We start from the raw sequence: 25,820 nt of genomic DNA on the forward strand, positions 1-25,820 counted from the left end.
GATTAAAAAGAAACCACACATAAAAACCTGCAGATGTCCAGCTGATGGCGCCAATGGACCATACATAAGCAAGGAACGGTCAACATACTCAAAACAAAAATGATCTCATCTCATCTCATTAGCTGCACCGCTTATCCATTGGCTTGAATTCATTTTTTTCTTCGTTTTCGTGGTATTCATAGATATGCATTTTTCGTAATTTGCTATAAACTGGCGTAGTAAAACTACAGAAAATTTGTACTATTTGGTCGCACTGCCACCATAAATAAATATTTTGACTTTTTTTCTGCGTACAAGAACTACAAAATCTGTTACATTACAATGTAAAGAACACAGTATACATGTTCTGCAATTACTAATATGCTAAGTAAGTTATTTTGATATGACCCATCAGGTCACAAAACCTGTTAACAGTCACCTTGAGATGTTTATGTTAATAATGGTTGAATATTGTTTTAGTTAAGAGTGGGAACAGTGATTCACATACCATATAAACAGGGTTTCGTATCATTGAAAAAATATGATGTTTTAAATATAATTCAGCTCAAAGATAATCAAAATAACTATAATATATCTCGTTTTTAAAAAGTGAAGGGAAAGCTATTGTGCGCTCATTGTACCCTTCCCACATGCTTTTAGTTAATTTGTTGATTGGTTAATGAGCTTGTTTATATTTCAGTCGCTGTCGCCACTCAAGTATTGCTTGACTATAAAGTTGCTTAGTATAAAAAAGTTTCATTAACTGTTGAATGAAAAGATAAAGGCTCGCATATTATAGTACATTTTTTCATTATTATTGGTAGTATATCGGTTAAAGCAACAACAAAAAATCTTAAGAGTCGTTTGGGAGCTGAGCTGAAAGAGCCAGAATTCCCATTACTGATAGGTTGAGCCTTACAATTACATACCTTTCAACATAAACATTTTCCTTATATTTTGTAATAGTTTGATCATTTTAAATTGTGTACACCGTATAACAATGTTTGCACGTGAAAATATTTGGAAAATAACTTGTTTTTTTGTTCTACATAGTCTGTCTTGCCGCGTTGTGTTGGTAAGGTTTATAATAAATTAATACGGCAATTGCAATCGTTATTAAGGGGAGAAATTGGCTGAGGTTGACAGGTATAAAAGAACCTCCTGTAAACCTTCCAAGAGGAACTGGCATCCTGTCATAGCAGCAATCGCAAAAGCAGCGGTACGATGTCTGATGTCTGATTTTTAAATCACCAATACGAATATTAAATGTAATTAAATTTAAAATTCATATTGGTCTGTTTACTCGCCGATACGACATCTTAAGATAGAACAGCATCGGACCAACACTATAGTTATTTATAATGTAATTAGAGGACGAGTAGATCATTTCTTTCTTACATTGAACTTTTGTCTTGTTACCATGCTTTGTGGGTGTGACATCTCTTTTGAGGACATTTGATAGATTCTTCGAGGAACAAATTTTAAATATTGTCAACTGCTTTCTCCAGATGGGCGGTTTCCCTGCTGCCTTTAAAACGGCAGTGGTGAGGCCCGTCTGAAGAAGAGCAATTTAGACTTAAGCATTTTAATAATTACTGTCCAGTGTCCAACCTACCATTTTTAAGCAAAGTTTTAGGCAAATTGTTTTTTATTGAGGTGAATTTTTTTGGGGAAGATAAATTTCAGTTTTGTTTTAGGAGCAACCACAGTACAGCGACTGCCCTTAAAAAAAAGATATCAAGTATAATATGGATTTTAATAAAAACACAGTTCTGGTGCTACTGGATCTCCATGCTTGGGGGTTGTCCATCGATTCGATGATGACCATCTTCTTTTAATTGTGAGTCTGCTGATGTTTGAAGAGTCCGATCCTGGATCCACAGATGCGGCCACAGACAGAGCATGTGAAGGGGGTGATGGGGGGAGCAGGGGCGGCCCGGCAAGCATGTCTCCTTGCACGCTTTGTTGCACGGTGTTGCATGCGCTGTTCCTCCATGTAATCCACTCCCTGTGAGCAGTGGGAGTGCCAGAGGTCTCGGCAGGAAGCAAGTTCCTCCAGTGAGGAAGGGTTTATCCGACATCTCTTCAGGATGTTCTTCATTTGGTCTTTGAACCGCTTCTTCTGCCCACCAGCACTACGTTGGCCTAGATGTAACTGACCATAGAGGATACGGCGTGGCAGTCTGTGGCTGGGCATTCGAACAACATGCCCCAGCCACCTAAGTTGGCGTTGGGCCATAATGGATTCCATGCTGCAGCTGCCTGCCCTCTCCAACACCTCTGTGTGCGGCACTCTATCCCTCCATGTGATGCCAGGGATCTTCTGAAGACATCTTACATGGAAGGTCTCGAGGCTCTTCAGATGGCGGCTGTAGATAGTCCATGCCTCACATCCATACAGTAATGTAGTGATGCATACAGCTCTGTAGACCAGCATTTTGGTGTGGAGTCTAAGGTTGTTGTTTTGAAAGACCCTTCTCCTTAGTCGACCGAAAGATGCTGATGCTTGCTTGAGACGGCTCTGGATCTCATCATCCAATGAGCAGGTGTCAGACACTATGCTCCCCAGATATTTGAAGGTGGGCACCATGAGCAGGTGTTGCCCTGCTGCAGTGAGGATTATTGGATTTGGTAAGAGGTCAGCACTGGACTGACAGAGTACCTCTGTCTTCTGGGTGTTGATCGTCAGTCCCATTCTGGTGTATGCAGTTACAGCTGCCGAGAGAATGTTTTGTAGAGCCTCCGGTGTATGGGCAACCAGGGCACAGTCATCAGCATACTGTAGCTCAATGATGGTCTCTGAAGTCAGTTTGGTAGTTGCCTGTAGCCTCCTGATGTTAAACAGGTTACCATCAAACCTGAAGTTGATGGTAACTCCAGCCTGCTTCTCCATCCTTCTACGTAGCAGTGTTGTAACACAGACGAGGAAGATGTTGAAGAGAACTGGAGCCAGCACACAGCCTTGCCTCACTCCAGTTTTGACGCCAAAGGGCTCTGAGCTGTGTCTTCCAACTACCACTCTGGCTGTCATCCCTGAATGGAACTGTGCAAGAATGGTGAGAAACTTGGGTGGACACCCAAATCTCTTCAGGACTTGCCACAGTAGGTCCCTGTTCACTGTGTCAAATGCCTTTGAGAGATCGACAAAGGCGATGAACAAGTCCTTGTGCTGCTCCCGGCATTTCTCTTGGAGCTGACGTGTCACAAAGATCATGTCGACTGTTCCCCTGTCCTTTCGAAAACCACACTGTGACTCTGGGATGACGCATTCCGATATTTTGGAGATGAGTCTGCGGAGCATGACCTTGGCAAGGACCTTTCCAGCAGTGGCCAACAAAGAGATACCCCTACTGTTGGAGCAGATGGATTTATCTCCTTTATTCTTGAAGATGGTCACAATGTTCGCATCTTTCCACAGTTGCGGGACACACTCTCGTCTCCAAACCTCTGAAATGTATTGAAACAGTGTCCGTGTACAGAGGTAGCCTCCTACCTTGAGAAGTTCAGCTGGGATGTTGTCAGGTCCAGGGGATTTATTGTTTTTCAGGGTTTTGACTGGATGCAGGATTTCATTGAAAGTTGGCGGGAGGTCGAGGTCTGGCAATGTAGGATGTTCAGGGAGCTCTGAAAGGACAGTTGGGTCCACTGGGGTGGGCTGGTTGAGCAGGGTGTTGAAATGCTCAGTCCACCGCTCCACTATCATAGCCTGATCCTTGATTAGAGATGTTCCATCAGCAGATCTAACAGGTGCCAGGGAGCAGTTTCTAGGGCCGTAGATGGTTTTTACTGCATCATAGAAACTGTGCATATCGCTTCTATCAGCGTGAGACTGGATTTCATTGGCTTTTGAGATCCACCACTCATCTTGCAGTTTTCTGAGAGTTCTCTGGGCCTCGGAACGAAGGGCTTGCCATAGCTTTTTATGGAATTGAGATTGTGGGTTGTTCAGGGTGGCTCTGTGCGCCTTGTGCATTCTGTCCAGGAGGGTTGAGATCTCTCCGGCATTCTGGTCAAACCAGTCCTGGTGTTTTTTAGTTTTAAAACCAACGGTTTGGGCTGCAGTGTCAAAGAGGGTGGTAGATATATAGGTCCACTTCTCATCCATCCCAGCCTCTGACATGACCAGCTGCTCAATGTTTGCCAGCCTCTCAGCTAGAGAGCAACAGAAGTTGTCAAGGGTGTCGCTACTGGAGAGTTTGGCACAGTTGAGTGTCTTAATCTTTGAACCACCCTGACGTGCTAGGGGCCGGACATGCATTCTGACCTTTGTCAGAATCATGCGGTGGTCGGTCCAACAGTCTGCCCCACGCATAGCTCTTGTAATGAGCACGTCCTTCAGGTCAGCCCTCCTCACGATCGCGTAGTCGATCAGGTGCCAGTGTTTGGACCTGGGATGCATCCAGGATGCCTTATATTTATTCTTTTGTTGGAAGATGGTGTTTGTGATGGTAAGGTTATGTTCCGCGCACAGACTAAGAAGTCTCATGCCATTGGAATTAACTTTTCCAATGCCATGGGCACCAATCACACCATTCCAGTTTTGCAAGTTCTTTCCGACTCTTGCATTGAAATCACCAAGCAGCATGATTTTGTCATTCCTCGGGATGTGACTGAGGATGTCATGGAGTGCCTGGTAGAAGCGATCCTTCTCTTCATCATTCGATGGCAGTGTTGGTGCATAGGCACTAACTAATGTAACATGTCTGCATTTTGCAAGTGGGATGCGAAGAGTCATTAGTCTTTCACTGACACCCACTGGTGACTCTGTGAGCTTCAGCAGTAGGGTGTTCTTAATTGCAAAACCAACTCCGTGAAGATGGTGTCCGCCCATGGGGTATCCCTTCCAAAAGAATGTATAACCCTCCTCCTCTTCATTGAGTGAGCCTTCCTCAAGGAGTCTGGTCTCGCTGAGCGCTGCCACATCCACATTATATCGCTTCAGCTCATTGGCAATGAGTGCTGTTGTGCGCTGTGGTCTGTCCAAACTGGTGTCCAGGAGTGTCCTTATGTTCCATGCTGCAATTCTAAATGCTATTGTTTTTCGACCGCATAGTGGAATGTCCCGACAGGCACGGTTTCCTGTCCGGGTACTGTGCTGAGTGGGCAATCTTTAGGCCACCATTTCTAGGCCTTTCCCCAATTGGGGTGAGCAGTGCGGCCACTAAATAGTGCTGCTCAGACGCACAGGGGTCTGCCGGAAACAGCTGCCACTCAATCCCAGCTGCTAACGACCCTTGCCCTGTGCCGCTGACGTGCAGAGTTCCAACTAAGAGCTTCCAGCTCATTCAAACCTGCTCCCGTCACTGGATACTCCATCGCCGCCAGACTTTTGTGGTCGGAGACTCAGGTAAAAGAGGATACCTGCGCAATGATGGTTTTTAAAGTGGCGTAAGGGGTGCGCTTTCCCCAACGCCACTATCTTGATTGTAAAGAAGATGGTTCCAGTGGCAAGGGAGACCCTAGACGACCGGCATCTTCCTACAACTGCAGGCGGCTGCCGGAATCCAGGTCTGTGGGAAACCGCCTCAAAGCGTGCCGCCACCAGCTTTTGGGATCACTCTTTGTCTGGACTCTACCCTTCGACCTGTTCGGCTTGGGTAACCCTGCCAGGAGTACGAGACTCCCGCCGACATAGCTCTAGGGGTCATGGAGACGCACAAAGTGCCCCACCACGATAAGGTGGTGATCCGTCGGGACACTGGATCTCCATACTGCCTTTGACACAGAAGGTCATCACGTTTTATTAAACAGACTTAGAAACCTGGTGAGCATCTCTGGTGCTGTCTTAATCTGGTTTTGTTTCTATCTCACAGACCAAAATTTCTTTGTAAGTATGGGTCCAAAATACATGAAATTACATGTGGGGTTCCCCAAGGTTCAATTTTAGGCCCAGTACTTTTTAATCTGTATATGCTTCCCCTTAGGGAGGTCAACACAGAGGCAACTTCCATAGTTACGCTGATGACACCCAGTTTTACATTACTGTGTCCCCTGAAGACACAAGTACAATAGATACCCTTTCAAATTGCATTTCAGATATCGAGTCATGGATGGCAGAAAACTTCCTACAGCTCAACGAGGACAAAACACAGGTTTAGTGTTGATTTAACTGTCATGTTGTATGCAAAATGTATTTGTACGGCTCTTAGAGTGGAATTTTTTTTGCCTGAAAAGTGTTTTACAAATAATTTTGATTTCATTCGCTGTGTCACCAGCTTTCATGAGTAGTATATACGCACGCTTTTGGGCATGCCTTCAGACACGCCACGTGCACGGCCAGTGGACTGTCCACACACTGGGGTCCCACATAATTCTATGGTCAACACTGGGCCATCCACTACATCATAGTGACTACACTAACGAAGATATGTAGCTTTTTCTCATTCACTCCCTGAACTGCTTTTTTTCACACCTGCGGCACACTTATTAGCACATTCTCTGACACATTCTGTTCGGCTTTGAGGTGCCTTGGCACATAAGTCTGTCAACATGGCATTTCTCTCAAACTAACTAGTTACTGTTAAAGCCTCATTTTCAACTCGGAATCTGCGCTGATCTTAAACCTGAGCTTTGCCTTGTTGAAAGTCCACGCGGTTGCCTCTACAGACGGGTTTGCATGGCTATTGAAGGATGACCAGTGGATGACCACTCCAGTCCCACCCTGATTGTGGCCCACAAGTCTTTGAAAGGGCTGCAACTTAAGAGCCGACAGTGACATAAAATGAGCCCATACCTCTTGTGAAGGTGTAGGTGGAGCTGCTGGCCCGACTTTTAAAAGCTTGCTTCTTCTTCACGGGTGGTTGATAGTCAGATTGTGCAGAGTCAGAATTGGACAAATGGGCACCGTCTTGCAAAGCTAAAGAAGTAAACAGACGCAGAGCGCTTTATTGGCCCATCCCCTGTCATACAGAGGGACAAAATACAGTGAAGTGGCAGCAAACGCGCTCACAAGTAGGCGCAAATCCTTGCGGTCCTGTTGGCAGAAATCCTTTGACGGCCCAGTCCAGCATCATGTTCAGCTCTTGTTCTTTATCTCCATCGGCGTCTTTGAAGGACTTGTCACAACGCTGGCTTGCAAGCTGTGGGTTGAATTTAAAGATTAGAATGCACTTAACAGCATTACGAAGCATTTTGTACTTGAAGAAAATAACGCTCCTGTGTGTGTGTGTGTGTGTTTATCCGTGAGCATGGTCAGCAATCTAAAAATGTTGAAGACCTGCACTTCTCATGGAAAACAAAAACAAATATGTTGTATGTGGACAAATATATATTTTTAAGGGATGCTGTGTTATATTTCACGACTACAAGTCACTGTATTGTGTAGTGCAACTGAAAATGAGTGCTCCAAGCAAAAGAGAATTTAGTCAACTTAGAGTCAAAGTGACCCATTCGGACAATTTTACTTCTCATTTCTTGCCCAGCCATTCACAAGATTTTAGTTTTTTTGAGGGGTTCCATTGGCAGTAAGTTGCCAGAAAATCATGTCAGCTCTCTTTAGGTGAGACTAATGTAAAAAAAATGATTTCTTGACCTACAAATACTTGATAAACGTATAGTTATATAAACTCCCATGTGTTTTTTTCTTATTATTCAAATAATTATTGTTTTTTTGGTACAGGCTATGTATGTTTTATTACTAGGTGATAACAATCCACAATATCCTTTTAAGCAGGGGTCGGGAACCCAAAGAGCCATGATACCAATATATATATATATATATATATATATATATATATATATATATCAATATATATATATATATATATATATATATATATATATATATATATATATATCAATATATATATATATATATATATATATATATATATATATATATATTTAAAAAATAAAAAATTCACACACTATATGTTTTAAGACAAATTTCAGCAAAACCGCCAACCCCGCTCCAGACAACATCAAATTTTTCAGCCCATTTACTTCGCTGTCTGACATTAGATGATTTGATAACATTTATGAAATAAAAATAATGCACAAGTCTGTGTCCTATAACAACTAATATACCACTTTAAACTTGTCTCTCTCACACAATTACATAAGATCGTTGAGGCTCATTTCAACCTTCATCTTTTTAACAAATAAGGATTTTAAAACAAGGTGCAAGCGAAGTTATTTTGTAAAAATGTCATCAAATACTGCAAACGGGGAAACTGACGTATTTACCTTTGGCGCAGAGAGAACTGCGCTGTGTGCCTAGCTCACACACTGAAATTGCTCTGTCTGCTTGGCTGGGGTTTAGGGTATTTACTGTTTCTTCTGTGGGTTTTCATCATGAAATGAGCCATGTCCGCTTTAAAGTTTGCTTTGAGACTTTTCTTTTCTGGCTTTAGACCAGGGTACACCAACCTTTTTGAAGCTGCGAGCTACATTTTGTTATCTATTTGTGTGAACGGCTATCAATTTGATCTCCATTTCTAAAATATGAACTTTCTGTTTTAACCGGGTTGTGATTTTTAGAAATAAAGATAAAATAGGGTTAATTAACCACTAAACATCATGCCAGTTAGAAATGAAATTCACTAGAAAATTACAATGAGGGATCACTGGTGAGCTATTTTCATAACCTTTCTGCAGGATACTTAGGTGTTCTCAGGGGGCTATCTGGTGCCCACAGTCACCAAATTAGAGACCCTTGCTTGAGACACTATGTCCCTATTATGATAAATACTCCATCGTTTAGAGAACAACAAAGAAGTGAGTATTAAAAGAGCTTGAAAGATTGAAAGATGACTTAAATGCAAAGAGGAAACGTTGATATAACCAAAGGTGTGAAGGGACACGTGAAAGATGTTAATGGCATCTCAGAGTAGGGAGAGCACACCGAAAGCTCAAAAGGTGGGCACAGGAAGACTCAACAATCATGGTCTTCCCAGCAAAGGTGCAGCTTCAGTCACCTGGTTGATGGGAGAACCGCTCGATCCGGACTTTGTCCTGATGTGCCGCTGCACGGAGTCCCGCCTGCATGGCCTGCACGGCGACTCCTCGGCTTGCTTTTCGCGCATGGATAGACTTTTGGCATAATCTTTGGGGTGTATCTTCCTCAAGTGGTTGAACAAATTTGTGGTATTGCCCCTGCACGTTTTCACATTCTCCCCGCACAGTCTGCACAGCACCAGGGCCTGCATGTCATCGTCTGGCTCGAACCCAAACCATTTCCAAATCACAGAGTATGAATTTCTTTTGGGCACCAAACTGGCATTGCAGGACATGTTCGGACTTGACAGATATTCAGAAGGGAAATCCTGCTTGTTTTTTTCCAACTACAAATTTACTGCAGAATAGTTTACCTTTGGTGTGTCTCATTTATATTCCATCGACCAACATTTTTATTTTTTAGAGATTTAACATATAGAAAAGGTTTTACAGGTACTGGAGTTTTTCAGTCAGTGTGGGGATTATCCAATATCATTTCCCCACAAAAAAATCCCATGTGTAATTTATTTATTTACTTATTCGTAAATCAATTAATGTATTGCTAACAATTGCATCACTTGTGAAGTCTATTTGTCCAACTTGCGCTGAAACTATCAGGACTTAGTGAAGTTCAGGAAACTCGGGAAATTTCATATTCGTCATGCTCAAACTCAAGCGGAGCGTCGAAAGTCAAATCAAGGCCAGATTTATACGCAATATGGTTTGTCTTCACCCAGAAGACTTGGGAAGGAGACTTGACCGCTTTTCGGCTTTCAAATAATCTCCACTTGTCAACCGATAAATAAACGAGTGCCCGAGTTCCCTTCTACAATTAGCAAGGACGTGTCTATGCAAATAAGACTTTCGATGGGTTTAAAAAAGAAAAGATCAACGAGCGGTAGCTTTGTCGATCAACGAGCGGTAGCTTTGTCCCCCTACTTTGTTGTCCTCGATCGATAGCGCAGCGCTGACGAGAAACTTCGTTCTAACGATGCGCGAGACAAGAGAACGCAATCATCCAATACAAGCTGCAGATGTTCCGATCGCAATTTTTAGACCAGGATTCAAATTTTGCCCACTAATGTTGTTTTTTCTTTCTTTGTTGTGGTCGTCGGAAGCAAAGAAAACGTGCCCCCGGCAGGCTGCCTTAAGAGTGGGGGGAGGTTGGGTTGGAAAAGGAGGGGGGAATGGGGTGTTCGGGGTTGCATGAGTTCGAACGGGGTCGCCAAAAACTGGATAGGCTGCATTCTTCCTCTTTGGCTTTGTGGCCGACGCCTGGCCACCTCCATCGTATTTGCAATCATTCATGGAGATGCACTCAAATTAACGATTTAAGAGTCAGCAAAGTCCAGCTCGAGTTCCAAAGGTCAGATCCAATCCAACGGGTAATTTGTTTGATCTACTATAGTACAGCAAGTCCGTTTAACTAAAAATATGTTTTACTAAATTTGCTATTTACACAGATTCCGCATAATACATATTCTACCGTTCAAATGTTTGGGGTTCGTAGAAATTTCATTATTTTTAAAGGAAAGCACTCTTTTCCCCCCAATTAAAATAAAATTAAACTTATCAGGAATACAATCTATACATTCTCAATGTGGTAAATAAATGAATTAGCAGCAAATGTCTTTTTTTAATGCAATATCTAAAAATGTCTATAGAGGCCCATTTCCAGCAAACAGCATTCCAGTGTTCTAAATAAAACATTGTGTTTGCTAATTGTATAAGAAGGCTAATGGGTGACTAGGAAACCCTTGTGCAATGATGTTAGCACAGCTGGAAAGAGTTTAGCTGGTTAGAGAAAGCTGTAAAAATGAAGGTACTTTTAGCTAGTCAAGTATCTGGATCATCTCTTTGTGCATGTGATATAATTTTCAAAAAGGACAGTGACAAGTTTTTTTAAAAAAGGAAGAAAACTTTCGTGAGAAACTCGACAGTCTATTCTTATTCTGAGAAATGAAGTATATTGCATGCGACAAATTGCTAAGAAACTGAAGATCTACTTCTACAATGTGTACTATTCCTTCAAAGAACAGCAAGATAGAAAGAGAAGTGGAAAACTGCTGCACAACCAAGCAAGACACGTACATTAGAGCCTTTAGTTTTGCTTCGTTAAATAGAACCCTCCAAAACACCAGTGTCAACATTTACAGAGAAGAGGCAACTCAGATGCTGGCCTTCAAGGCAGAAGTGCAAAGAAAAACCTTACCTGAGACTGGCCAATAAAAGAAAAAGACGTGGACAACATAATCCAGACATTGGACAACTCATTTAAAAAATAAAAGTGAGACTTTTTCAAGGAAAACACAAAATTGTCTAAAGGATCCCCAAATTTTGAAGCATAGTGCACATATTTTAAACTAAACGTAAAACAAACAATTACTGTATATTTGATAATTTGGTTGTCAGGTATAGGGGGTTGTTTAAAGTATAAATGCAGAATAATTTGCTAAAATTATGTATGAACAATCAAATCCAGGCCCCTTTGGTTACAGTATAATAAACGAATCATTTGAGATCCTTGCATTTGTAAACTCAGCATAAACGATATGTCGCGTTATCAAGGAGAACAAATAGAGTCAAATTAACCACATTTTAGTTGATAATAAGAAAGAATGGCACGCACACATAGATCAGCATACTTACTAACCAGGAGTTTTCGTTTGTGAATAAATAAGATATTGGAAAAAAAGGCCCGCTGATTCTTCCTGGTGCGAACAATTGTATGTAATATAATGGTTCATGCACCAGGCAACACACTTTTTGTGTGTGGTTTACATGTCATACTTCTTGCCTTAGTACCTTTGTGTCCACTGTCTTCCGTTTCCCTCGATATACTCCAAAAAATGCAAAGTCGGTTGACTGACGAGTCTACATTTTACATGGGGTAAGAATGTGAAAGTTGAAGACGGTCGGTCTCGGTGTGCTGTTATTGGTTGACCAGTTCACAATGTCACCCGCCAGCGCAGATTGCTTAAAGACTGCCGCTCTGCGTCTTCTTGCTCATTTATTTGTGCTCACAAGTATCCTCTGCTGCTGGCTTTTGCATAACATGTACATCCTTGTTTTAAGAAAACCAGTGATGAAAAAAGATTGAAATCGTTTGAAATGGAAATTGTGGTCTTTGCAGAATTCTGCTATCATTAAAAAACACACATCTTGGTGAAACATTGAATGTGACTGCCATTTTTTTCTTTCTTTGCATAACAGGGGGGATCACAAATGATGGCAGCATATGTAAACCTAAAAGCACAACTTTTGGTGCCTTTTTTTCTCTCAGTGTTTTCAGGCACATCACAAGATGCCACTCCGGCCTGGTCAAACAAGGAAAGTACTTTAACCCCTTGTTTTTCACAGTTAATGAAAACCGGAACCACCCGCGATATGCAAAAGCCACAAAATAGCAAACCCCCCACCTCCCACCGCTAGCACCAACAGTCAACCAAGGGTAATGGATCACGGCCGCTTGTGTGCTATTCATTTTAGGTGGAAAGAACAAGAAAAAAAACACCACGCATGACACAAATTTCCTCTCTGTCCCCGCTCTCAACAATAGTTGAAAGAGGATAACGGATTGCGAGCAAAACAGTGCAGTTCCTTTTAGGTGGGCCACAATGGGAAGCCTCCGCGGCCCCAACTGTGGAAAAAAAGTGCCCTGGCGACCCCTGTTCTCAGCATTTTATTTCAGGCGGGCCAAATCCGCATGTCTTACGACAAAAGATCCTTTGCTGGTCCCCACATGCAGAAAAATGGGATTAAGATAACGGATCGTGCCTGCGCAAGTGAAGTTCATTTTAGGCGGAAATAATGGGAAAAAAGGAGCCGCCAGACCAGACAAAAGTGCATGCTTACAGCAGTATGCGTTTAGGGATAAAGAAATCGCGGCCATACAAGGTATATTTGTTTTTTTTGTTGTTGGAAAGTACGAAAAAAAAAAGAGCTGCCAGGCCCGACAAAAATACGCTCTGCCTGCCAATGCACTCAATAATATGAGATTGGGGATAATAGCTTCCAGAATAATTTTGAAACAGCGATGAACTGAGGCCAGGAAGCACGAAATAGAACAATAGTGAGATGTGGGTGGAATTTCTGGAATTACATTGGTGCTTCAACTATAATTTTGCTTTGCCTTACCTCTAAGACCTGGAAAATAGCCGTCTTGTAGGTGGGCAGGCTGGCAAACGAATTTTTGCAGAAACATTCAGTGAAGTCGCGAAACGGCGTCAAGATTTGCGTGTCGATCTGCGACACAAAGTGGGACCATGTGGACCACAAACGTGCATGTGCTCAACGTCTGTCTGATTTAGTGAAGTCGGCATTCAAACCTTGGAGAAGGTTCCGTCACCGAACCATTCCACCCTGCGCAAACCTTGGGGGGAAAATTTGGTCTTCCATGGAATCACCAGGCCGGGCCACAGCATGAAGCCCTCCACCCGCCCCCACACCAGCTCGCCCGTCCTAAAGCCTTTCCCGTCCTACAAAAAGTACATGTAAACTGTTTAAGCTTGACAAGACCACTTTGAGGGATCTGCGTTTTTTGCTTTGATATTGACCTGGTAGTTGGCTTTCTTCCGTCCTTTGTGCTCTTTAAGGCCATCCAAAGTCTTTTGCACCTGAAAATTGAAAGAAAATCTAGAAATTGGTCGTGTTCTGTATGTAATGCCTCTTTTCTACAATATCGGTTCTGCTGCTCGACGACCATTACAGAAGCCAAAGGTTTCTCTTTCTTTTCCTGCTTTGTGGCCAAAGAGGTCCAATGATACCACATATTAAGATAATCTCCAACGTGGTTTTAAAGCAGCTGTTGTCTGGCAGCAAGCGGAGCTGTCTTGTGATTGGCTGATAAATGGGTTCTATGTTTAGCTATGCAGACTCTGTGCAATTTTGAGTTAGTTTTTCCTTACTAGTGTTTGATAATGAGTTTTTTTTAAAAACTTCTTAACAAGTTTGACTTACAAGTGTGGACGGGCTGCGGCCATGAGATTGATAGATGCTGCGTGCTCGCGGCGTTCCACGTAAGCTGCACTGCCAGTCAAGACCCCCCCTTGCGCTTCCCTGAGAGATAATCAAAGAATCACATTTTAAGTTGATGGACACCAATCAAATGGGCAGGCACAAATGCAGTAATGCTGCATAACCTGTTAAATAGAGAAACCATTTGAAAATTTAGTTAGCGTGGTTATCCTCACTTTACAAGCTTGACCAGATTCTGCACACACTGGTCAAAGGCAATCCCAGATGAAATTATTTCAAATGTGTTCTCTTCCCCACACTGACCCTCAGACTTAGCAAACATGCCAAACAAGACAACTAAACATGTTTGGCTCACCGGCTTGTAGTGGCAACAAGGCCAGTGCTTCAGACTGATTCAAAAAAATACAGCAACAACAACAACATAGCTTTACCTGTTTGATTTGTACCATTTAGCACTACCTCAAGCTTTTAGGATTTGTGCTGCCCTATGTGGCCATTTCGATGTTAGGTTAAGAAGCCATCACGGTTTGGATTCATTTGTGTTGATGGCAACCTGTGGTTACACAGGACTCTATCAATCCATAAAGCATGTCAATGTTTGACCTGCCAGTATATGTGACTAGCATTGACAGGACCCAAAAAAACAACCAAATAGTAAGACAGAGGCACACACGGGTAAAGTGGCTAAGGGCTCCCCAGCTGTTTTTTTTTTTGTGGACATTCAACTTTGGCCAGTCTCCAAGCATTACCTATCTTTGCCTATTTTACCCAGCATTTCTTTGAAAATCAATTTTTTGCGTTCCTTGCGTTTTTGCGTTCTTTTTTTTTTCAAATTTTAACATACAAACAAAAAACAGCATTCAAAAGAAGAAAAAGAAAACAGAGTTCTATTTTTTATTTTTTCAAATGTAGTTAATCAGATGGGAGCAATAACAAACAGTACAATAAGCATCTGGAATAAGATAATTAGGAAATACGACTTTGAAAAGGAGGCAAGATTCTTGAGTTGGTTTGTCTTTGATGACAGGTTTATTCCCAGAGAAAACGAAAAAGGTTTCCGACAAGGGCATGCAAAGGTGTTACAGCAATATGCAATATCATTGAAATGACAAGCTGCAGAGTTTTGTGGAATTGAAAAGGAAATTGGGTCGGAGGGAAGTGACTATTTTTGTTAACTTCAATTGAAAGACTACCTTCACAAAGACAAAAAATCGGGAACTGGTCATTAGGTCATCAACATTTTTGAAAGAGCCTATCAAGGTCAAACTTTTAAATCAGCTTCTAAGATGTTTATATAAATATAAATATAAATATATATATATATATATATATATATATATATACGGGGCAGCACGGCGGCGCAGTGGTTAGCGCATGTGCGGCACAGTTCTGAGGTCTGCGTGGGTTCAAATCCAGCTCCCAGCCTTACTGTGTGGAGTTTGTATGTTCTCCCCGTGCTTTCGTGAGTTTCCTCCGGGCACTCCGGTTTCCTCCCACATTCCAAAGACATGCATTTCAGGTGAATTGGCCGGTCCAAATTGTCCCTAGGTGTGACTGGGTGAGTGAGTTGTCTGTCCCCGTGTGCCCTGCGATTGGCTGGCAACCAGTTCAGGGTGTCCCCTGCCCACTGCCCGATGACTGCTGGGATGGGCTCCAGCACCCCCGCGACCCTACTGAGGATAAGCGGTGCAGCAGATGAGATGAGATGAGATGAGATATATATATACCGTAAATTCCGGACTATAGAGCCGCTACTTTTCCCCTAAACTTTCAACCCTGCGGCTTATTCAGTGATGAATTTATGTAATTCTTCTAACGGCTGCCAGCGGCGCTTGAGTACAAAAGGTAAGATTTGGACCGATGGAATATCTGCGGCGAGGAAGACTGCAACTTCTTGGCTTGACTAGCGGCGAGAAATCTTCACTAAAACAGGCCGCACGCGAAAGGCAACTTTTTCGCAAGTCTGCCAGTGGATCCTGACAGCGTGGGGCAGCATCAAAAACCCACCATCACCAACGGGTTCCGAAAAGCCGGTTTGCTGCGTTACGGAGAGGAGGGCACAGAATCAGGAGTGGATGGGAGCGTGGGACGACGTCTATATGACAAAGTTTCTTTCCGACACTGAGGAAGACGACTTTGATGGCTTCAGTTCTAAGGAGGAAGATGAGGACGGTTTACCGTAATTTTTCGAGTACGGTATGTTTTTTTAACAGACCCGTTTACTGTGTTGCGAGAGTGTTGCTAGCATGTTGCTACCATTAAATGCCCGTATGAAAGTTATATTATTATAATAATAATAATAATAATAATAATTTCCTCGTATTGTCATTCTGTGTAACAATGTACACAGAACGAAATGTCGATTGCACCTGACCCGTTGTAGTGATTAAAGCTTTGAAAACTCTCTCGGTGTACCGTCTTTCTTTGTGAATTTGTGTAACCATGTATAATATGTATTTGCAACTGAATATTTTTGTAATGTATTTATTTGTATTTATTTTGGACGTTTATTTTGATATGCTTTGGACGGGCGAATTAAAAAGAAGGGGCGTAACAAACGCGGGCTGACGGGAAGTGGGGACCGGGAAATGTGAGTGTTTGTGGACACGGAGGATAGTGGATATATATTTTTCCCACCCTTACCTTTGGAAAATATACACTTTATTTCTTTGGATTACTTTCAACGGAACCAGGACTCTGCAGGTCTGCATAAAACCTTAAGTACCGGTATTATTTTCCGTTCATTTTGCCGGCTGTGATTTTTGGACTGTGTACTTTAATGATGGAGACTCGGTTACAATCGCGGGACTTAAAGTCGGGTCTGGGTTAATTTTATGATTTTGTTATATATTTTTAATGTGGGCGCATGCGGCTTATATACAGGTGCGGCTTGTGTAAGTACAAAATCGGTTTTCCTCTTAAAATGTGGTGGGTGCGGCTTATAATCAGGTGCGCTCTACAGTCCGGAATTTACGGATCTATATATATATATATATATCATCTCATTAACTGCACCGCTTATCCTCAATAGGGTCGCGGGGGTGCTGGAGCCCATCCCAGCAATCATCGGGCAGGGGACACCCTGAACTGGCTGCCAGCCAATCGCAGGGCACACAGGGACAGACAACTCGCTCGCTCATTCACACCTAGGGACAATTTGGACCGGCCAATCCACCTGAAATGCATGTCCTTGGAATATGGGAGGAAACCGGAGTGCCCGGAGGAAACCCACACAAACACGGGTAGAACATACAAACTCCGCACAGGAAGTCCGGTAGCTGGATTTGAACCCACACAGGAGGTTCCCAAGACCTTAGAACTGTGCCGCACACGCGCTAACCACAGCGCCGCCGTTCTGTTTAATATATATATATATATATATATATATATATATATATATATATATATATGTATATATATATATATATATATATATATATGTATATATATATATATATATATATATATATATATGTATATATATATATATATATATATATATATATGTATATACAGTGCATCCGGAAAGTATTCACATGTCGTGATTACCTAACTGGAGCCACCTGAGGTAATCAGCTGGCGTGCTGGAACGCGCTTTCCTGATTGGTGGAAGCTTTCTACTTAAGCTGTCAGCGTCCAGAGATGGACGTTCGAGTGTACTCCTCGTTTCCATGAGTGAGCCTCCAACATTCAAGGTACCCATGTTCCCTTTGTGTATTCCAAGTCTGCTTCTCGTTGCCTGACCCTTTTCTGTTAAAAGTTTACGACCTACTCTCCCGCCCCGGCCACCGACTTACCTGCTACGTTAATCGTCACGCGTTTCACCACGGAGCTGCCATTTCGCCCAAAGAGACTTTCTGCCACCAAGAGACGACGCCCCAAGCCTGCTCCACCGACCCTTGTCCAAATAAATTATAAGACTGACGCGATTGGATCCGAGTGCTTGTTCTGGTCTCTGACAGAACACTCGAACCAAAAAATGGATCCAGCGACGGTTATTTCCACCTCCGAGGAATGCGGAAACGCCGAGCAGCAATGCGCGCTACAGCGCTTACTGCACACCGAAGGCGCGGTACAACAGATGGCCCATGACGTGTCCACACTGGTCCGGCAAGTACAACGTCACCAACAATTGTTCGAGCAACAGTGCGATACTTCCCTGGCAGCCCGACCACAAGACCCGGCTCCGCCTCTTTTTGATCAGGCCGGCACCGGCAGTGTTGAACCACGAGTAGGCTCGCCAGAGAAATTCAGTGGAGAGCCCGCCCAGATCCGCCCCTTCCTCATAAATTGCCGACTAATTTTTGATCTACAGCCGCGCACCTTTGTAAACGAAAAGACGAAGGTGGCTTATGTAATAAATCATTTGACTGGAAGAGCCCGCCTTTGGGGAACGGCAGAATACGAACGAGGGGCGACAGCATGCACCTCTTTTAGTTTGCTAAGCCAGGAAATGATTAAAGTATTTGATTCTGGTTCCTCATCGGTCGATGCTGCCCGTTCAATCTTGAACATCCGCCAGGGGAGACGCTCCATTGCCGACTATGCCATTGACTTCCGCACACTAGCAGCCCAGAGTCACTGGAACGAAGAGGCGCTGGTCGACGCCTACCTCCATAGCTTGTCCGGTTATCTCAAGGATGAATTGGTATCCCACGCTCCTCCGGTAACACTTGACGACGCTATCGAATTGACCGCCCGGATCGACCGTAGGGTCCAGGCAAGACGCCGAGAGAGAGAAGATCCCAGCCAATTCATCACCAGGCAAAGTCAAGACGTGAGTAAGGTACCGAACCCCCCAACCACTTCTACCACACCTCATGAGATGATGGAGGTGGACCGCACCTCCCTCTCCGTCGAAGAGCGCCAGCGAAGGCGTTCCGAACGGCTATGTTTTTACTGCGGCGGCCAGGGACATAGGGTGGTCAATTGCCCGTTAAAAGCCAACGCTCGTCGGACATAGGGGACGTCCGATTGAGCTCGGCTTTAGTTTCGTTCCCCAAGACTGATAGACCTGTTCTCCGAGCAAATCTCATTCTTTCCGGTTCATCTCAGCCCTTACATGCCCTGATCGATTCTGGCGCCGAAGCCAATATCCTGGATCTGTCACTCGCACACGAGATGGGGATACCCGTTAAAACCCTTCCTAATCCGGTATCAGCTCGGGCTTTGGATGGTCACCTGTTAGGCACCGTATCCCAAATAACTGAACCCATAGAACTACAGTTGTCTGGAAATCACAGAGAGAAGATCAGATTCCATTTACTTCACTCCCCTAGCCAACCCCTTGTTCTGGGTCATCCTTGGTTGGTGCAACACAACCCCCATTTCGACTGGCGCACTGGGTCGATACTAGAATGGGGCATGGACTGTCACCAAACCTGCCTGCGAGCCGCTCCTTACCCGGATCACCCTGCTTCCACGAGGGCCCCACCTAATCTGTCCAAGGTCCCAGCCTGTTACCACCACCTACGGGAGGTCTTCAGTAAAGCTAAGGCCTCTTCCCTGCCCCCTCATAGACCTTACGACTGCGCGATTGATCTTCTGCCAGGGTCCGTTCCTCCTCGGGGCCGTCTCTACTCCCTGTCTGAGGTCAAGAGCGCTCTGGAGCAGGTTTTCATCCAGGATATCTCTATATATTGCTGCATTCATTTTTCCTTCTATCCTGACTAGTCTGCCAGTTCCTGCTGTTGAAAAACATCCCCATAGCATGATGCTGCCACCACCATGCTTCACTGTAGGGATGGTATTGGCCTTGTGATGAGCGGTGCCTGGTTTCCTCCAAACATGGCGCCTGGCATTCACACAAAAGAGTTCAATCTTTGTCTCATCAGACCAGAGAATTTTTTTTCTCATGGTCTGAGAGTCATTCAGGTGCTTTTTGGCAAATTCCAGACGGGCTTCCATGTTCCTTTTACTAAGGAGTGGCTTTCGTCTGGCCACTCTACCATACAGGCCATATTGGTGGATTGCTGCAGAGATGGTTGTCCTTCTGGAAGACTCTCCTCTCTTCACAGAGGAACGCTGGAGCTCTGACAGAGTGACCATCGGGTTCTTGGTCACCTCCCTGACTAAGGCCCTTCTTCCCCGATCGCTCAGTTTAGAAGGCCGGCCAGCTCTAGGAAGAGTCCTGGTGGTTCCAAATGTCTTCCATTTACGAATAATGGAGGCCACTGTGCTCATTGGGTCCTTCAAAGCAGCAGAAATTTTTCTGTATCCTTCCCCAGATTTGCGCCTCAAGACAATCCTGTCTCGCAGGTCTACAGACAGTTCTTTTGACTTCATGCTTGGTGTTTGTGCTCTGACCTGCACACTCAACTGTGGGACCTTATATAGACAGGTGTGTGCCTTTCCAAATCATGTCCAATCAACTGAATTTACTGCAGGTGGACTCCAATTAAGCGGTAGAAAGATCTCAAGGATGATCAGTGGAAAAAAGATGCACCTGAGCTCAATTTTGAGCTTCATGGCAAATGCTGTGAATACTTATGTACCACCCGCGATAGGTGAAAATCCGCGAAGTAGCGACGACCCTTCAAAAAGAAAAAAATAAATATATATTTTTTTTATTATTATTTTTTAGACCCGGTTAATGGGGACCAAAACCACCAGCAAAAAGTGAAAATCTGCAAAGTAGCGACGACCCTTCAAAAAGAAAAAAATAAATATATATATATATTTTTAATTATTATTTTTTAGACCGGTTAATGGGGAACAAAACCACCCGTAAAAAGTGAAAATCTGCGAAGAAGCGACGACCCTTCAAAAAGAAAAAAAAAAGAAAAGAAAAAAAAACAATTAAAAAAAAAATGTTTAATTATTATTTTTTAGACCCGGTTAATGGCACCAAAACCACCCGCTAAAAGTGAAAATCTGAGAAGTAGCGATGCCCCTTCAAAAAAGAAAAAAAAATCTCATCTCATCTCATTATCTGCACCGCTTATCCTTATTAGGGTGACTTCACGTCCGCCGAACTCGCTCCGTCGCACGGCCCGGGAGTGACCTCCGCCGACCTCCCCCCCTCCCTCGTTCCATCCAGCCGGCTGCCTTATCCCGCGTCCGCTGAGGTTCGGCCGAAAAAATAAACAAAAATGTTTTTTAAATTTTTTTAACCATTAAAGACAGCGAAGCTCTGAAGCCGCGAACGTCGAACCGCGAAGTAGCGAGGTCCCACTGTATATATGTATATATATATATTATATGTATACCGGACCCATATCCCCCTAATGGGAGGTGGCTAGAGTCGAGCACATTCACATGTCCACATGTCTGTCTCTTTCTGGGAGATTGATACAGAGGAGGGGATTTCCAGCCCCCTTGCCCAACCCAACTGATGTGTTGGGAGTCATTAGGTGTCCAAACCCCCCAATTCCAACCCTTAATGCTGAGCGCTAAGCAGGGAGGCAATGAGTACCAATGTTGTAAATCTTAGGTATGACACGGCCGAGCTTGAACCAGCAACCTCTACCCCAAGGCCACCGAGCTGGAATAAGATAATTGTGTTGTGTTGTTGGCAAGGAAATAGATTTAAAAAATAACGACGACGAGTGGTGGAATATCTGGACAACACAGTGCACATCCACTAGATCCCGGATTTTGAGGGAATTTAACTGGACGAACCTGGTCAGATTTTTTATTAACCCCAAAATTAAGTTTTCTGGAGATTCAACAACCATGCTAGAGACCATGTGGAGAGGAATACGTCGACCACATGCATATATTTTGGCTGTGTCCAAAAAGACAAGATTACTGGCAGTATCTGAAACTCATGACAAAAAGTTACCGGACACAGGGCAGACAACTCTGAAAAGTTGCCTACCCAGCCATGAAGTTACCTGCCCCATTTTTCAAAACTCTAAACACATTAAGACAACTAATCGCAAAAAAAAAAAACATTGTTGCAAAGCATTAAGGATTGATAATCAGAATATATAACAGAACAACACTTTAAAATCAAGTTAATTATAAATTTACTTATAACATTCATTGCATGTATATGACATCGCTGTTTTCCATTTGCCATCAGTATGTACCTGTATTCACTCATCTTCTTTCATGCAATGTTTGCGTTGCATCGTCTGCTGAGCTCCAAGCCATTTGAACTCCTCTTTCCACGATGCTTGTAATTTACGTTTACATTTTGTAGCGTCATAAATTTTGTTAGCTTCTTTTGAATTTTTCTTCTGGGGCTGAGGTTTTGGCTTGATTTCTAACCACTTATCCATTTGTTCTTGTGTTCTCTATGCGTCTACTTTGGAAAATGATATGCAAATGCACGACCTTATAACGGTCGGGGTAGTCTGGAAGCACAAAGTTATTCGATGCAGGCTTCTGATTGGCTACCGAGTATGCAAATTGCCAAACAAACTGAAATTCCAAAATATCCAAACCTAACGAAGATTTTGAAATCAGAATAAAGCGGACCCTGTTACTAGGACAAATATTGTGGGATACGGGATACCCAAAACATTCAAAGTGCTCCATTTAGGGTACCGAACAAAAAAATATGTTACAGAATTATTTTTTCTAACAGCTAGCAAAAAAAGGAATAACAAGATTATGGTAGAAACAAGAGTCCCCTACCGTGGAGCAGTAGGTGCGCACTGTAGAGGAATCATTTGTAACAGAGAGGATCACATTTCAAATAAGAATAGAGGAGACCCAATTTATGGACAAATGGGGAAAATTGATCACAGAAGAAATAAAGATACCACCAATGAACAATGAAGACTGGCCTTTGAATAGTGCCTCGAGCATGGAAGACACTACCCAACACTGCAATGTTCATCTCATCTCATCAGCCGTACCGCTTATCCTCATTAGGGTCGCGGGGGGGCTGGAGCCCATCCCAGCCATCTCCGGGCAGTGGGCAGGGGACACCCTGAATTGGTTGCCAGCCAATCGCAGGGCACACAGGGACAGACAACTAATTCGCTCATTCACACCTAGGGACAATCTGGACCGGCCAATTCACCTGAAATGCATGTTTTTGGAACGTGGGAGGAAACCGGAGTGCCCGGAGGAAACCCACGCAAGCACGGGGAGAACATACAAACTCCGCACAGGAAGTCTGGAGCTGGATTTGAACCCACGACAGGTTCCCATGACATGAACTGTGCCGCACAAGCGCTAACCACTGCGCCGCCGTGCTGCCCACTGCAATGTTGTCTTGTTTTATTTATCTATTTCATCATCCTAACATTTTAAAGTCTTTTATATCTAATCCTATATTTCATGTTTATCCTCGAGTGCCACGCCTCGTTGTAAACAACGTTCACTACATTGTTATGAATGACAATAAAGACAATTCTAACTGTCATCCTTAAATTCATTATCCTGAAATGAAATTTGGTCGACTGTGATGTCCCACATCACCTTGATAGTTTGACAACGAGAGTAGCTCTAAATCAAGGAACAATTAAAAAAAAAACTCTCAAAACTGATGCATACCTTTTAGAGGTAAGATATTGGACCCAGCCCAAATTTCAGGCCAGGTTAGGGTATAAAATGTCAATCATTAAGTCGGACCGGGCCGGGCTTTACCCTCACGTTTTTTAAAATTTGATTCCTTTTTTGTTCTCCTTCATGGAGGATCTGCACAGCTACTTTTTACTTCTACTTGAGTAATAATATTCTGAAGTACCAGTAGTTTTACCTGAGTAACACACTTTGGTGCGTAGTTTTGCAGCCGGAATGCGCACTTCGGCGCTGCACTCAAGCTGCCGAACAACACACTTGATTTGGGAGACCGAGCCCAAAGTAAACCCAAAGCTGAACTTCCGTGCTGCACTTCAGCACCGGAATACGTACGGCGCCGAAGTGCAGCTTCGGGGTTGCCTCGGCCCTCGTCCGTCAAATCAAGTTAATCGGTCAGGCTCGGGCTGGTGTTATACTCGCGGGCCGGGTCGAGCTGGGACATTTAGGCCCGATCTTAAATATAATACCTTATAGTCACCAAGTGAAGTTCCAAGAACAGCCACAAGGTTGTGTAACACATAAAGCAAATGAAAAGGAAACATACCCTTCTGCCATAATCGCCATTTTCTACAAATTGGCCATCATGGATGTTGAGGTCTGAAGAAGTAAAAAAAAAAACAAATGATTTAATTTATCTAATTTTCTATTGTTTGACGTCACGAAACCAACATTTGACTTTGAAGTCCAATATGTATGGTTGTTGGAATGGACAGAGTTAATTTCTTACCTCTTAACTTTGTAAGGGCTACGTGGCATGGCTTGATGTAGCTCATATAGCGCTCAGCCAATTCTGAAAATAGAATGCAACAGATCCAATATCATTCGAAAGCGAGAACAGGCACAACTTCAAGATCACTGCTCGCCCAAATTACAGTAATCAATAAAATATTTAAAAAACAATGACACTGTACCCATAATCGTTTTACCTTGCGGCGTTTTGGGATTCTCTGGGCTGTCTGACATTGGCTCACCATCGCTCTCTGATAAGCATTCGTTGACAATTGGAGAGTCTTTATCTTCAATTTTTAAGGCCTTCAAATGCAGCAGCACATTGAGCACAGGAACGGTTCAAGATGGAGGACAAAAATGAAATTTACAAAAATGAGTCAAAACAGGAAAATTATCCTTATTTGTACTCATTTTAATTATATTAATGTCTCCAAAACCTTGTGCATTATCTATCACAGACAGGAGAACCTGAATCAGTCCCTAAAAGCTTAGCTTTGTGGTCCTAAATGCCAATATTCAGTAGAGACTAATGATATTCTGTTATTTCAGTCAACATTGGTTAGAAGTTGAATTTTAATTGACCAGTTAAAAGTTCTTGTTTTTAAAAGTTTTTTATCGCACTGAAGAGTTAAAATACATAGGGTTTATTTTTCAGGGATTCCGTGTTGCTTGACTTTTAAGTTACTTGGAAAAAAAATGTTTAAATTAGTTAAATGTTCACTGTAGAGTGAAAAAAATAAAGGCTAGTACAGGGGTGGTGAACAAGTTTGACACAAAGAGCCGAATTTTTTAAGTGTAAGAGTCAAAGAGCCACACCACGCACTGACCGGCATTAGACGTAACCCATGCAGATGATTGGCAGTTAGTTATGTGTCCGGAGCAGCATAAAAACAACAAATCTACCAAATTAATTTCAAAATATTATTTATCATTCTTTATTAACTCTGAAGGATTCAAGTGTGTTTAAAGAGGGGAAAAAACTAAACATGAAACGAGGCCAAGAGCCACAGTATATAGAAAATATGATGAGGCAAAGAGCCGCATTCTTATTGGCCAAGAGCCCAGGCGTTTCTACAGCCAAGTGTTCACCACCCCTGGGCTGGTATAATAATGCATTGTAATACATGTCTTTGTCATTGTTGCCATGGTGCCCAATTGGCCTCGCCCGTGTGTATCACAGTTGCCATGGTGCCCAATTGGCCCCGCCTGTGTGTGTCACGGTTGCCAGCTAAAAGAGTAAAAATCCAATAATGCAATAAAATAAATAGATAACATCTTAGCTAGATTGCAGGCACCAAAATGTAAAAGGCTAGCTGGATAGCTTGCTTAATAGCTAAAAATATAGGAATCTAGGTAGGCAGAGAGCTAAAAAACTAGCCAAATAACTAGCCCAAAAATGAACTGGACATTTTTTAGTTATTTGCTTTATAAAACCCATAAATTGTAATTTAGTTCGTTGTAGTTCCTGTAATATAAAAAGTTAAAACATGAACAAATCGGCTCGCTACAACGGGTCAGGTGTATCGACATTTCGTTCTGTGTACATTGTTACAAAGAATGACAATACAAAGGAAATTATTATTATTATTATTAAATACATTTGCTTTAACATGAACAGATTTTCATTCTGTTATCTTAATTTATTGGTAATAAATAATGATCACCACCTGAATAGATTTATTTTTGTCCATGAAGCCGATGAACTGTGATTCATGTATTTGAAT

General features: G+C 42.9%; 1 protein-coding gene across 1 annotated transcript in view; it reads right to left on the reverse strand.

The window, feature by feature from the left end:
- The window catches only part of LOC148370071 (DNA (cytosine-5)-methyltransferase 3C-like), a 49,229-nt gene that overhangs the window by 17,651 nt on the left and 5,758 nt on the right, over positions 1–25,820 (reverse strand). Inside the window, exons 6-13 of the mRNA XM_088329836.1 lie at positions 24,294–24,399; positions 24,095–24,157; positions 23,912–23,964; positions 13,470–13,529; positions 13,242–13,391; positions 13,051–13,158; positions 6,929–7,058; positions 6,713–6,835 (exon numbers count right to left, since the gene is read on the reverse strand). Of these exons, the coding sequence (XP_088185962.1) occupies positions 6,713–6,835; positions 6,929–7,058; positions 13,051–13,158; positions 13,242–13,391; positions 13,470–13,529; positions 23,912–23,964; positions 24,095–24,157; positions 24,294–24,399 (793 nt within the window). The remainder of the gene's footprint in view (positions 1–6,712; positions 6,836–6,928; positions 7,059–13,050; positions 13,159–13,241; positions 13,392–13,469; positions 13,530–23,911; positions 23,965–24,094; positions 24,158–24,293; positions 24,400–25,820) is intronic.

Source organism: Urocampus carinirostris, chromosome 3 (genome assembly GCF_059441175.1).
Source record: "Urocampus carinirostris isolate Australia breed hairy pipefish chromosome 3, RoL_Ucar_1.0, whole genome shotgun sequence".
NCBI classification, from domain to species: Eukaryota; Metazoa; Chordata; class Actinopteri; order Syngnathiformes; family Syngnathidae; genus Urocampus; species Urocampus carinirostris.